A 13,341-nucleotide genomic window follows, 5' to 3' on the forward strand; every position below is an offset into this window, starting at 1 on the left:
AAAGCAGGTCAAAGAGATCATTCTTGCACTAGTAAATTTACAATTCCAACCGCAGATGTTTACATAGTGTATCACACAATAAATCGTCCAAAGTTGTACTCCCTGAGCTTGTAATATTAACCTGCAAAATCCCAAGCAATATTTTCCAATACAAGCAGGTGTTTTACACTTGCAGTCCATCTACACAATGTAAAAATCTTGATTATAACATGATGGATGTGACTTTTCATGTGCACACGAGATAAGTGGTTTCTCGGGGTTTCAAGAGTAGATATGCTGCATAGTAACGCTTAACAGTTCAAACAATCAATGGCACAACCATTGAATGACAATAAAGGTCATTTGCCAGTCTGTGGTTGAATTGGACCCTATTTATTTTTGTGTGTGTATATATATATATATATATATATATATATATATATATATATCAGGAGAATCTCCTGATGATTGAGGGAACCCCTCATGAAACAGTTCTGTAGAGACGAAGTAGTCTTGTGATTTTTCCCACACCTACATATTGCGCTCTACCACGGTATCGAGCACTATTCTCTGGATAATTCAATAAAGATATATATATATATATATATATATATATATATATATATATATATATATATATATATATATATATATATATATCGTTTCCCCATAAGAACATCAGGGTGATCAAGGGTGGTGGGTCAAATGCAGAGAATAATTTTGCCACACCCATGTGGTTGACAATCATTGGTACTTTAACTTTTAGCTTTAGCATTCAATAAACAACTTGCAAATTATTTTAAAGGGACGTTTTCTCTACGTGGCCTAACTGTGGATGAGTGGTTGGCCTTCTAGTATTACATATTATTCCTGTGCATGGGCTTTCCAGCTTCCATCTATCATTTTCCCAAAATATTACAACTGAGTAGAGTCTCGAAATGTTTAAAGGTTGTGAATGTGAAAGGTTGTTTTTCTATAGGTGCCTTGCCTTTCGGCTGGTGACCAGTGTGAACCCCTCCTCTTACCCAAAGTCAGCTGGTGTAGGCTCCATGAATACTGAATGACTATAACTTTAAGCTCCAAACAATTGAGATTATTAGTCAACACACCTTATTTCAGGTCCTATATCAGTGACCTCTAACCTCGCAAACATTCTGAATCAGACAACAATTCCAAAATTCAACAACCGATATTTTGTCTTCCCAGAAAAGTATAGAACATATTACAGTATGGCTGCTATAGGTGGATCCAAACATTTGATCAATTTCCACTTCCTTTAGACGTATGACCCAGAGTTTGATTTGTTTTATATATATATATATATATATATATATATATATATATATATATATATATATATATATATATATATATATATATATATATATATATATAAACAACCCATAGGCATGAGACTACATTACACCTGCCCACAAACATGTTAAAGAAAATAAAAAGTCATCTCTTTCCAACAGTTCAAACGTATAAATTGTATGCAAATTAACAACAGTCAATGAATGAATATCCATGCATTAAACTAACCTACTAAATACATCTGTCAAAAACACTAAGCTTGTGTATAGAATCAAATCAGGGAGCCACAATAAACACATTTGAGGACAACAAACCACTTTTTTGACAAGGAGGAAATAATATCTAAAACATGGAAACAAACTGCAGGGCAAAAATTACTTCAAAATTCATAAAAACTAAACTAGTTAAAGAATGGCACAACACAGGATTGCAATAATGTGTTTGTTTGTGAAATGGCGTCTTTAAGCTTGGCCAGCAACATTTGATTAAAATAGCAAAGGTTCCTACCTCCAAGGGGTCAAAAGAATCATGAAGATCATCAACAAAGTCGGAAGGACTTTTCCTCAGAGTCTGGTCAGCAGGCAGCGTGTTGTCATTGTAAGAAGACACAAACTTAAAGTCACTGGTTCTAGAACCTGTTGTCAAGTAGGCGTCATAGTTGTAGGTGCTGCGTAAAGTTCCTGTGCCGTCAACATCTGCGTAATTAGGAGAAAGATACGCGCTGGGGATGGCAACTGCTCCATCAAACAACAGTCTGGGCTTTCTCCTGCGACAAAACCTCACACCCAGGACGATGATGATGAAGGTCAGAAAGAAGGTGGACACAGACACCAGCGCGATGATCAGATAAGACGTCAGTTTGGAATTCTTCTCCTCATAAGAAATGTCCTTCAGTTCTGGCACCTCAGCCAAGTTGTCAGAAATAAGTAAATACATGGAGCAGGTGGCAGAGAGAGGGGGCTGTCCGTTATCTTTCACTGCCACAATCAGGTTCTGTTTCATGCTGTCGGATTCAGAAATGTCCCGCTGGGTCCTGATCTCTCCACTGTGGAGACCGATGGTGAAAAGTCCCGGATCAGTGGACTTGACTATATGATAGGACAGCCAGGCGTTCTGTCCAGAGTCTGCGTCCACCGCTATCACTTTGGACACCACAGAGCCTCCGTGTGCAGCTTTGGGGACCAGCTCTGTCATGAAGGAGTTACCCTCTGGGGAGGGGTACAGTATCTGAGGAGAGTTGTCATTCACATCCGATATGAACACACTGACGCTAACGTTGCTGCTCAGCGGAGGAGAACCGTTGTCTCTGGCCATGACGTGGACTTTAAAACTCCTCAAGTGTTCATAATCAAATGACCTGACAGCGTGGATCACACCTGTGTCTCCGTTAACAGACACATAGGAGGACACCGGGGCACCGTTCACCTCAGCGGCTAACAGAGAATAAATCACGGTACCGTTCTGTCTCCAGTCGGGGTCTCGAGCACTAACGGAACATAAAGTGGAGCCAGCTTTGTTATTTTCACTCACATATGCGCTGTAGGACCGTTCCTCAAACACAGGTGGGTTGTCGTTGATGTCTGCTACAGATAAGTGAAGACTTTTAGAGGAGGACAGAGGAGGAGAGCCCTCGTCAGTGGCACTGATTGTAATGTTGTAATCAGACACTAGTTCACGGTCCAGTTGTCCAGTAGTCACCAGAGAATAATAGTTTTTAATAGAATGGATTAATTTAAAGGGGACATTTTGTGTAATGGAGCAGCGGACTTGTCCATTCTTCTCAGAGTCTCTGTCCTGAACATTAATGATGCCCACCTCTGTACCAGGTGATACATTCTCTGGTACTGTATTGGACAATGATTCTAAATGTATTACAGGAGCGTTGTCATTTACATCAGTGATTGAAATGATCACCTTGGCATTAGATGACAGTCCTAATCCATCTTTGGCTTTCAAACGAATTTCATATGATGTTGTTGATTCATAATCAACATTTCCAATTACTTTTATTGCACCCAATTTACGATCAATACTGAATAACTTTTCCACATGTTCTGAAACATGTCCGAAATCGTAACTCACTTCTCCATTCACTCCTTCATCAGCATCAGTAGCACTAACATGAATCACTATTGTATCAGGAGGAGAGTTTTCAGGCAGACTGGCTTTATAAACAGCTTGGCTAAACACTGGTACATTATCATTAGCATCCAGCACAGTGACGTGTATGACTACTGTACCTGATCTCTGAGGAGAGCCGCCATCTAAAGCTGTGAGAAGCAAATTTATGTCATTGTGTTTTTCTCGGTCAAGTTCTTTATCAAGAACTAATTCTATTGTCTTACCACTAACAGCAAGAACAAAATTATCATTTTTTTTAAGCATATATTGTTGTACTGAATTTTGTCCTATGTCTGCATCGTGCCCCTCTTCTATCACAAAACGAGCGCCTTTGAAGGCTGACTCACTTATCTCTAAATTAATCAAGTCATCATCAAACATTGGCGAATTATCATTGATATCTTGAATATGCAGATTAATTTGATGAAGCTCCAGAGGATTCTGCAGCACGACCTCATGTTTTAGGACACACGAAGGCTTGTCTCCACAAAGATCCTCTCGGTCAATCCTGTCGGCGACAATCAGCTCTCCGCTTTTCATGTTTAGATCACAATAACGTTTACTGCCCCCCACCGTGTTGATGCGGGCTTTTCTTGTGTGCAGATTGCTTGCCTCCAGTCCGAGATCCTTGGCTAAATTCCCAATAACAGATCCTCGTCTCATCTCCTCAGGAAAGGAAAAGCTCACGTCTCCATATGCAGAATGCAACACAAAGAGGATGGAAAAGGTGCAAATCATAAACCTTGTGCGCCTTGAATCCATTGTTAAAAACATGCGTCGAGATGATGAAGAAAAATAGATCCAGCTTTTAGTTAAAACCTATAGTTCTTCTTTGACAGCGATGCAGCGTGTGTTCTCTTTAGAACCAGACTGCTTTTGATATAACGCCCTTCAACAAAGAGCCAAGCAACACACATATTTTAAGACAGTTATATAGCGACATCTTCAGTCCATTTTAAATATCACACCAAATAAAAACATACCCCTGTGTTATAGAAACATAATCCTGGATGCACTCCAACCAGATAAAAATGTAAAGACTTTACACAAATCCATTATTGTCCAAACTGGCTATGCTTTTCCCATGCATGTGTAGATGAATCAATTAATATTCACCAATAAATACGTAGCAAAAAGTATGTCTGCCTTGTCATGTAATCCACATCAGAGTATAATTCTATGTACTAGTCAGATATCACAGAGGCTTAATATTTTCAAAATTTGTTGGATATAACGAGGATTATACACATGAATTGTAACTTAAAGCTATTGTATATTTATTAAATAATCTCCAATTATCACAAAATACAGTTTATCATACCTGCTTTTTGTTTATTTCTTTATGAAAAAAACAACACACCAGTCCCAAAAAGAATCAAGTAAGGCAACAAATTAAATAAAACACAGTACAAAACAGTCTAGAGATCACACTTAGAACCCTATTACAGATGATACCCAACATAATATAGCAAACTCTGTATTTTCAAGCAACATGTTTTACGTTTTGTGTATGCTATCCACTGTTTCATCATGAAACCATTCACAATTGTATCACGACTCAACAATTACCCATCATGGATATACAGGCAGCATCTGTGACAGCAAAATAATGCCTCTTGAAAAGTGAGATTTTTTATGTAATTTCGAATGAGACAAATTAAATTAGCAATGTTTTTTACCAAATCATCATGTAAGGTCATTTATTTTACAGTGGCCCACAGTATTTCATCGCAAATCACATTGTTGTCATGTATTGCTATGTTGTATTTTTTCTGCCAATATGTCATAAGTTGTAAGAGAGAATGTTCTTTTGTAAATGACTTATTAATAACAGAACACACTAATCATTTTAAATGGAACAATGTCGGTGACAAGTGACCTCCAAATATTACCCACATGTGAAAGCACACATATTGTAAAATAATAAACATTAGTGGTGAAACCATCAAGCCAGCAATGTGTCATGTTTTAAGAAAGACACATCGATGTAATGGGCAATATGCACGGTGTATAATAAAGAATAAGTCAATTGAAGGAGATACAAAGCAAAGTAATGCCTCAAAGTACATTACTTTTCAACAAAGAACAATCTATTTTTTATATAAATATAAATGATCTAAGGGATATAGATAATCCCTCACACAGGAGGTGAGTAAATGTGATTATTTATATATGAATTAGCTATCAGAACATATTTTTGAAGTAAACAATGTTTTAAAAAAAGTGTTACCAATGCTGCCATGACAGATCTGTGATTATGTAAAGATGATGATAGTTAATCAATGACTACAAAGAGCCAAGTATCACGCCAACAATCTCAAAGTCTTATTTCTGTTGCAAACATGAATAAAATAGGATGTGATTGGATGTATTAGTACTGTTAGTATTGAGCTAACTATTACAAAATACACATGTAATCATAGATCTGTAATGTAATTTGTCTGATGTAATGTAATGTTTGTCTGATCTTGAATGGCATTGTGCTGAAAATTTAAATTTTCCTGAAGGAACTCTCCTGACGGAATAAATAAAGTAGTATCCATCTATCTATCTATCTATCCTTACATACAATATCCAATGGAAATTATTATTTGCTAATCACTACAAAATGAATACGGATACAAAAACCAAGTGAAAAACTATATCCATAAGTCTCAGCAAAACTACCAACAATATGTATGAAAGCATGTTTTTTAGAAACAATGAAATATTGCTTTAATCATACCTCAGGGGAGCCTTGAGTGTCTCCAAACATCTCATCAAAGTCAGAAGGACTTTTCCTCAGAGTCTGGTCAGCAGGCAGCGTGTTGTCATTGTAAGAAGACACAAACTTAAAGTCACTGGTTCTAGAACCTGTTGTCAAGTAGGCGTCATAGTTGTAGGTGCTGCGTAAAGTTCCTGTGCCGTCAACATCTGCGTAATTAGGAGGCAGATACGCGCTGGGGATGGCAACTGCTCCATCAAACAACAGTCTGGGCTTTCTCCTGCGACAAAACCTCACACCCAGGACGATGATGATGAAGGTCAGAAAGAAGGTGGACACAGACACCAGCGCGATGATCAGATAAGACGTCAGTTTGGAATTCTTCTCCTCATAAGAAATGTCCTTCAGTTCTGGCACCTCAGCCAAGTTGTCAGAAATAAGTAAATACATGGAGCAGGTGGCAGAGAGAGGGGGCTGTCCGTTATCTTTCACTGCCACAATCAGGTTCTGTTTCATGCTGTCAGATTCAGAAATGTCCCGCTGGGTCCTGATCTCTCCACTGTGGAGACCAATGGTGAAAAGTCCCGGATCAGTGGACTTGACTATATGATAGGACAGCCAGGCGTTCTGTCCAGAGTCTGCGTCCACCGCTATCACTTTGGACACCACAGAGCCTCCGTGTGCAGCTTTGGGGACCAGCTCTGTCATGAAGGAGTTACCCTCTGGGGAGGGGTACAGTATCTGAGGAGAGTTGTCATTCACATCCGATATGAACACACTGACGCTCACGTTGCTGCTCAGTGGAGGAGAACCGTTGTCTCTGGCCATGACGTGGACTTTAAAACTCCTCAAGTGTTCATAATCAAATGACCTGACAGCGTGGATCACACCTGTGTCTCCGTTAACAGACACATAGGAGGACACCGGGGCACCGTTCACCTCAGCGGCTAACAGAGAATAAATCACGGTACCGTTCTGTCTCCAGTCAGGGTCTCGAGCACTAACGGAACATAAAGTGGAACCAGCTTTGTTATTTTCACTCACATATGCACTGTAGGACTGTTCCTCAAACACAGGTGGGTTGTCATTGATGTCTGCTACAGATAAGTGAAGACTTTTAGAGGAGGACAGAGGAGGAGAGCCCTCGTCAGTGGCACTGATTGTAATGTTGTAATCAGACACTAGTTCACGGTCCAGTTGTCCAGTAGTCACCAGAGAATAATAGTTTTTAACAGAAGGAACTAATTTAAAGGGGACATTTTGTTGAATGGAACAGTGGACTTGTCCGTTCTGCTCAGAGTCTCTGTCCTGAACATTAATGATGCCCACCTCTGTACCAGGTGACACATTCTCTGGTACTGGATTAGACAGTGACTTTAAATTAATCACAGGAGAGTTGTCATTTACATCAGTAAGATCAATAATTAATGTTGAATAAGACACTAATCCAAGACCATCTTTAGCGCTTATTTGCATTTCATATGATGACATTTTCTCATAATCAACAACAGCAGCAACTCTCACATCTCCAGTTTTGGGATGCAATGTAAATACATAATTATCGTCATCAGAAACATGATCAAATGCATATGTAATTTCACTATTTAATCCTTCATCTGCATCACTTGCACTCACTGTGATCACCAATGTATCAAGAGGAGAGTTTTCAGGCAGACTGGCTTTATAGACTGTCTGACTAAACACTGGTACATTATCATTAGCATCCAGCACAGTGACATGTATGACTACTGTACCTGATCTCTGAGGAGAGCCGCCATCATATGCAGTCAGAGAGAGCATGATGTCTTTTTTATCTTCTCGATCTAATTCTTTGTCTAAGACCAATTCACAGTACTTCCGTCCACCTGGTTTAGTGTTTACATTCAATTTGAAATGATCATTATGCTGTAAAGTGTAGCTTTGAACAGCATTTTCACCAATGTCTCCATCATGCGCTTCCCCGAGAAGAAAATGTTCTCCTTTGTCTGCTGATTCTCGGATTTCAAAATTAAGTGAATCCTCTTTGAACTGTGGTGAATTATCATTAATATCCACAACACGGATATTAAGATGGTGCAGCTCTAATGGATTCTCGAGGACAAGTTCTTGTTTAAGAACACATGAAGCCTTTTTGCCACAAAGCCCTTCTCTGTCAATCCTCTCCTGAACAATCAAGTCACCAGTGTTGAGGTTGATGCCGCAGTGCTGAACGTTGTTGTCCTCGGGATCAATGCGTGCCTTACGAGCAGATAACTGGCCCAAACCGAGTCCCAAATCCTTGGCGATATTCCCAATGACAGATCCACGTTTCATCTCCTCTGGGATAGAGTAGCTCACATCTCCATTGATGGTGTGGAGGAAGAGGAAAAGAAAGGCGAGGCAGCAGCCATTGGATGCAAAATGTTTCTTCTCCATTGCATCAAAAATGGGTAGACACATACATCAATCCAAAATAATATGGTTAGAATCCCCCCAAATATCCAACAATTTTTACAGCACCGTCACGTTAAGCGTCTCGACAGGAGCTAAATAATACTCAAATCTGGTACGTGTGCTGATTTAAATGGGTGGGAAAATAACACCATTTTTTTCATGAGTGCATACTGACCCCTAGAGTGCAATAGTTGACATAACATCTAGTTGTGTGTTGATAAGATCATAGATGCAGCTAAGATGGGCTCCAGCATCCCCGAAAGGGACAAGCGGTAGGAAATGGATGGATGGATGACATTTTAAAAATCCTACATCAGTGGTATATAAGTATTGCATGACCTAATTTGTGAAACGGTTCAGTTTTTAAAGAAATTCAAGGCATATTCAAATAACAAACACACACCATAAATATGTTTAAAATAATAAATTATACTGCAACACTAATGCAAATTTATAGGAAGTTTAAATATATTTTCCAATAGATAAGTTGGTTAAAAATACATAATAATCAGCAAAGAAAAGTGCAACAATGACTTCAGCACTATGAACTGAAATGATTAACGTGGACCCCGACTTAAACAAGTTGAAAAACTTATTGGGGTGTTACCATTTAGTGGTCAATTGTACGGAATATGTACTGAACTGTGCAATCTACTAATAAAAGTATCAATCAATCAATCAATGAACACAGATACAATTTGTGCGTTCAGTGACTACTTAAACTTAAAACGTCAAGATGTGTTCAAAGCCAGCAAACCAGATCATACAGAGAAGATACTTCTTGCAACGATAAACAAACACTTCCAACTGCACTTTTCTGTGAAATATATCACACGATAAATCAAATTTAGTCTTCCTCCCACAGCTCATAACACTAACCCTCTGTAGCACCGGATGTATTTCTCAATACATTTCCCAGTTTTTTCACTTAAACAAAGAGTAAAACAAATACAATAAAGTTACAAAATGATGCTTTGTGGTTTACACTTGCTCATATAGATATGTCTCTTATTGATTTGGTAAAGCAGACATATAGTATCTTACATCCTGTAAATAAATTACAGTCTTTCAAAGCACAAAACAATCTTAAAGCATCGACAATTAATCGATGGCATTACATATTTTCAGAAGAAGGAAACTATTTGCTGCAAATTGGACCCAAGGTTTTTTTGTTGTTGTCTGTTTTCACTTCCTTTGGATGTAATGACCATATGTTTGATTACTATTAGCAATTCTAAAGAGAACACAACAACCTTAATCAATGCAACTATTGTACACCTGTCCCAAAAATTCTAAGTAAGACATATGACAGCCGGAAAAGTAAATTTTTTCTAACAGTTTCCAAGTGTCAGTGTTTACTTTGAATGCATATTAAAATATTAAACAACAGCAGTCAATGAACATGTACTCATCTGAATAGGAATATTGGTGCAAAAAACTATCTTCATAAATATAACCACTGCAAACACTGAGCCTGTGTTGGATCACAACAGGGAAGCAGACTAAAAAATGGGAGAACAGACTCCTATCTTGTCGTGGCTAAATTAGAAAGCAGATCTAAAGAAACCAACATATATTCAGCAGAACCGCTGCAAGATAAAAATCAACATTACACTTGAGAAAATATTTAGAAATGTTGAGAAATGGCTCAATTACATGAATATGTTTGTTTCTGAAATGGCAAGTTTAAGCATATACTGCACAATTTGGTTTATAATGATGAAGGTTCCTACCTCCAAAGGATCGAAAGAGTCATGAAGTTCATCATCAAAGTCAGAAGGACTTTTCCTCAGAGTCTGGTCAGCAGGCAGCGTGTTGTCATTGTAAGAAGACACAAACTTAAAGTCACTGGTTCTAGAACCTGTTGTCAAGTAGGCGTCATAGTTGTAGGTGCTGCGTAAAGTTCCTGTGCCGTCAACATCTGCGTAATTAGGAGGCAGATACGCGCTGGGGATGGCAACTGCTCCATCAAACAACAGTCTGGGCTTTCTCCTGCGACAAAACCTCACACCCAGGACGATGATGATGAAGGTCAGAAAGAAGGTGGACACAGACACCAGCGCGATGATCAGATAAGACGTCAGTTTGGAATTCTTCTCCTCATAAGAAATGTCCTTCAGTTCTGGCACCTCAGCCAAGTTGTCAGAAATAAGTAAATACATGGAGCAGGTGGCAGAGAGAGGGGGCTGTCCGTTATCTTTCACTGCCACAATCAGGTTCTGTTTCATGCTGTCGGATTCAGAAATGTCCCGCTGGGTCCTGATCTCTCCACTGTGGAGACCAATGGTGAAAAGTCCCGGATCAGTGGACTTGACTATATGATAGGACAGCCAGGCGTTCTGTCCAGAGTCTGCGTCCACCGCTATCACTTTGGACACCACAGAGCCTCCGTGTGCAGCTTTGGGGACCAGCTCTGTCATGAAGGAGTTACCCTCTGGGGAGGGGTACAGTATCTGAGGAGAGTTGTCATTCACATCCGATATGAACACACTGACGCTCACGTTGCTGCTCAGTGGAGGAGAACCGTTGTCTCTGGCCATGACGTGGACTTTAAAACTCCTCAAGTGTTCATAATCAAATGACCTGACAGCGTGGATCACACCTGTGTCTCCGTTAACAGACACATAGGAGGACACCGGGGCACCGTTCACCTCAGCGGCTATCAGAGAATAAATCACAGTACCGTTCTGTCTCCAGTCAGGGTCTCGAGCACTAACGGAACATAAAGTGGATCCAGCTTTGTTATTTTCACTCACATATGCACTGTAGGACTGTTCCTCAAACACAGGTGGGTTGTCGTTGATGTCTGCTACGGACAAGTGAAGACTTTTAGAGGAGGACAGAGGAGGAGAGCCCTCGTCAGTGGCACTGATTGTAATGTTGTAATCAGACACTAGTTCACGGTCCAGTTGTCCAGTAGTCACCAGAGAATAATAGTTTTTAACAGAAGGAACTAATTTAAAGGGGACATTCTTTTGAACGGAGCAGCGGACTTGTCCATTCTGCTCAGAGTCTCTGTCCTGAACATTAATGATGCCCACCTCTGTACCAGGTGAAACATTCTCTGGTACTGGATTAGACAGTGACTTTAAATTAATCAAAGGTGCGTTGTCATTTACATCAAAAAGATCAATGATTAATGTTGAATAAGACACTAATCCAAGACCATCTTTAGCGCTTATTTGCATTTCATATGATGACATTTTCTCATAATCAACAACACCAGCCACTCTTACATCTCCAGTTTTGGGATGCAATGTAAATACATGTCTTTTGTCATCAGAAACATGATCAAATGCATATGTAATTTCACTATTTAATCCTTCATCTGCATCACTTGCACTCACTGTGATCACCAATGTATCAAGAGGAGAGTTTTCAGGCAGACTGGCTTTATAGACTGTCTGACTAAACACTGGTACATTATCATTAGCATCCAGCACAGTGACATGTATGACTACTGTACCTGATCTCTGAGGAGAGCCGCCATCATATGCAGTCAGAGAGAGCATGATGTCTTTGTTATCTTCTCTATCTAATTCTTTGTCTAAGACCAATTCACAGTACTTCCGTCCACCTGGTTTAGTGTTTACATTTAATTTGAAATGATCATTCTGCTGTAAAGTGTAGCTTTGAACAGCATTTTCACCGATGTCTTCATCCTGTGCTTCCCCGAGAAGAAAACGAGCTCCCCTGACTGCTGATTCTCTGATTTCAAATTTGAGTGAATCCTCATTAAACTGTGGTGAATTATCATTAATATCTACAACACGAATATTAATACGGTGCAGCTGTAATGGATTTTCCAGCACTAATTCTTGTTTAAGAACACATGAAGCCTTTCTCCCACAAAGCTCTTCCCTGTCCATCTTCTCCTGAACAATCAAGTCACCAGTGTTGCGGTTGATGCCGCAGTGCTGAACGTTGTCATCCTCAGGATCAATGCGTGCTTTACGAGCAGATAACTGGCCCAAATCAAGTCCCAAATCCTTGGCGATATTCCCAATTACAGATCCACGTTTCATCTCCTCGGGGATAGAGTAGCTCACGTCTCCATCGATGGTGTGGAGGAAAAGGAAAAGAAAGGCGAGGCGGTAGCCATTGGATGCCAATCTTTTGTTCTCCATTGCATCAAAAAATGGATACATCAAAATGTAAAACAATATGATTATAATATCCTCAAATATACAAAGATTTTAGCATCACCATCATCTTAACCAGCGTCTCAGCCAGAGCTAAATAATACTAAAAAATGGTACGTGTGCTGATATATAAATGTATGGGTGGGAAAATAACACCCTTTTTTTCCATGAGTGCATACTGACCCCTAGAGTGCAATAGGTGACATAACATCTAGTTCTGAGTTAAGATTATCCATAAAATTGTCACAAGCCCACATCAGTAGTATATATGTTTGCATGACTGTTCATTTGGGAGATTATGCAGTTTTTAAAGCAATTATAAGCATATTACAATATCAACACGTATATATTTATAAATAAAAAAGGTTACAGCAACACACATCCACAGTTTTACAATAGAGAAATTGGGTGAAAATACGTAGGAATCAGCAGAGAAAAGTCAGACAATATTGAGTTGAGCACAATGGACAGAGATATGTGCTCTTAAATGTTCATAATGTGTTCAAAGCCAGCAATCCAGATACTAAAGAAGACACTTATTGAACTTGTAAGTGAACAATTCAAATAGCATATTTTTCATTTTTAATATTTAATGTATCACACAATAAATCACTTCGAGCCTTTCTCCCTCAGTTTGTAACAACAGCC

The 13,341-nt window shown here is 39.2% G+C and overlaps 3 protein-coding genes across 3 annotated transcripts; all 3 read right to left on the reverse strand.

Annotated features, from left to right (window-relative positions):
* Positions 1–1,635: 1,635 nt before the first annotated feature.
* Positions 1,636–4,270, reverse strand: LOC133552436 (protocadherin beta-16-like). Its single transcript, XM_061899628.1, has one exon. The coding sequence runs from the start codon at positions 4,186–4,188 to the stop codon at positions 1,636–1,638; it is 2,553 nt and encodes an 850-aa protein (XP_061755612.1). The 5' UTR covers positions 4,189–4,270.
* A 1,595-nt stretch (positions 4,271–5,865) lies between these two features.
* On the reverse strand, positions 5,866–8,630 carry LOC133552583 (protocadherin beta-16-like). Its single transcript, XM_061899852.1, has one exon. It carries the CDS (start codon positions 8,555–8,557, stop codon positions 6,134–6,136), a length of 2,424 nt encoding a protein of 807 aa, XP_061755836.1. The 5' UTR covers positions 8,558–8,630; the 3' UTR covers positions 5,866–6,133.
* A 1,498-nt stretch (positions 8,631–10,128) lies between these two features.
* On the reverse strand, positions 10,129–12,820 carry LOC133552437 (protocadherin beta-16-like). The gene is made up of 2 exons (XM_061899629.1): positions 10,285–12,820; positions 10,129–10,140 (listed from the first exon to the last, which is right to left on the reverse strand). Exons 1-2 carry the CDS (start codon positions 12,697–12,699, stop codon positions 10,129–10,131), a joined length of 2,427 nt encoding a protein of 808 aa, XP_061755613.1. The 5' UTR covers positions 12,700–12,820.
* Positions 12,821–13,341: the final 521 nt, after the last annotated feature.

The sequence above is a fragment of the Nerophis ophidion genome, linkage group LG05, assembly GCF_033978795.1.
Source record: "Nerophis ophidion isolate RoL-2023_Sa linkage group LG05, RoL_Noph_v1.0, whole genome shotgun sequence".
In the NCBI taxonomy this organism is placed as follows: Eukaryota; Metazoa; Chordata; class Actinopteri; order Syngnathiformes; family Syngnathidae; genus Nerophis; species Nerophis ophidion.

Bases quoted from the DNA above. Each gene is read 5' to 3' on its own strand.
- LOC133552583 (XM_061899852.1), bottom strand. From the start codon at position 8,557: ATGTGTCTACCCATTTTTGATGCAATGGAGAAGAAACATTTTGCATCC.
- LOC133552436 (XM_061899628.1), bottom strand. From the start codon at position 4,188: ATGTTTTTAACAATGGATTCAAGGCGCACAAGGTTTATGATTTGCACC.
- LOC133552437 (XM_061899629.1), bottom strand. From the start codon at position 12,699: ATGTATCCATTTTTTGATGCAATGGAGAACAAAAGATTGGCATCCAAT.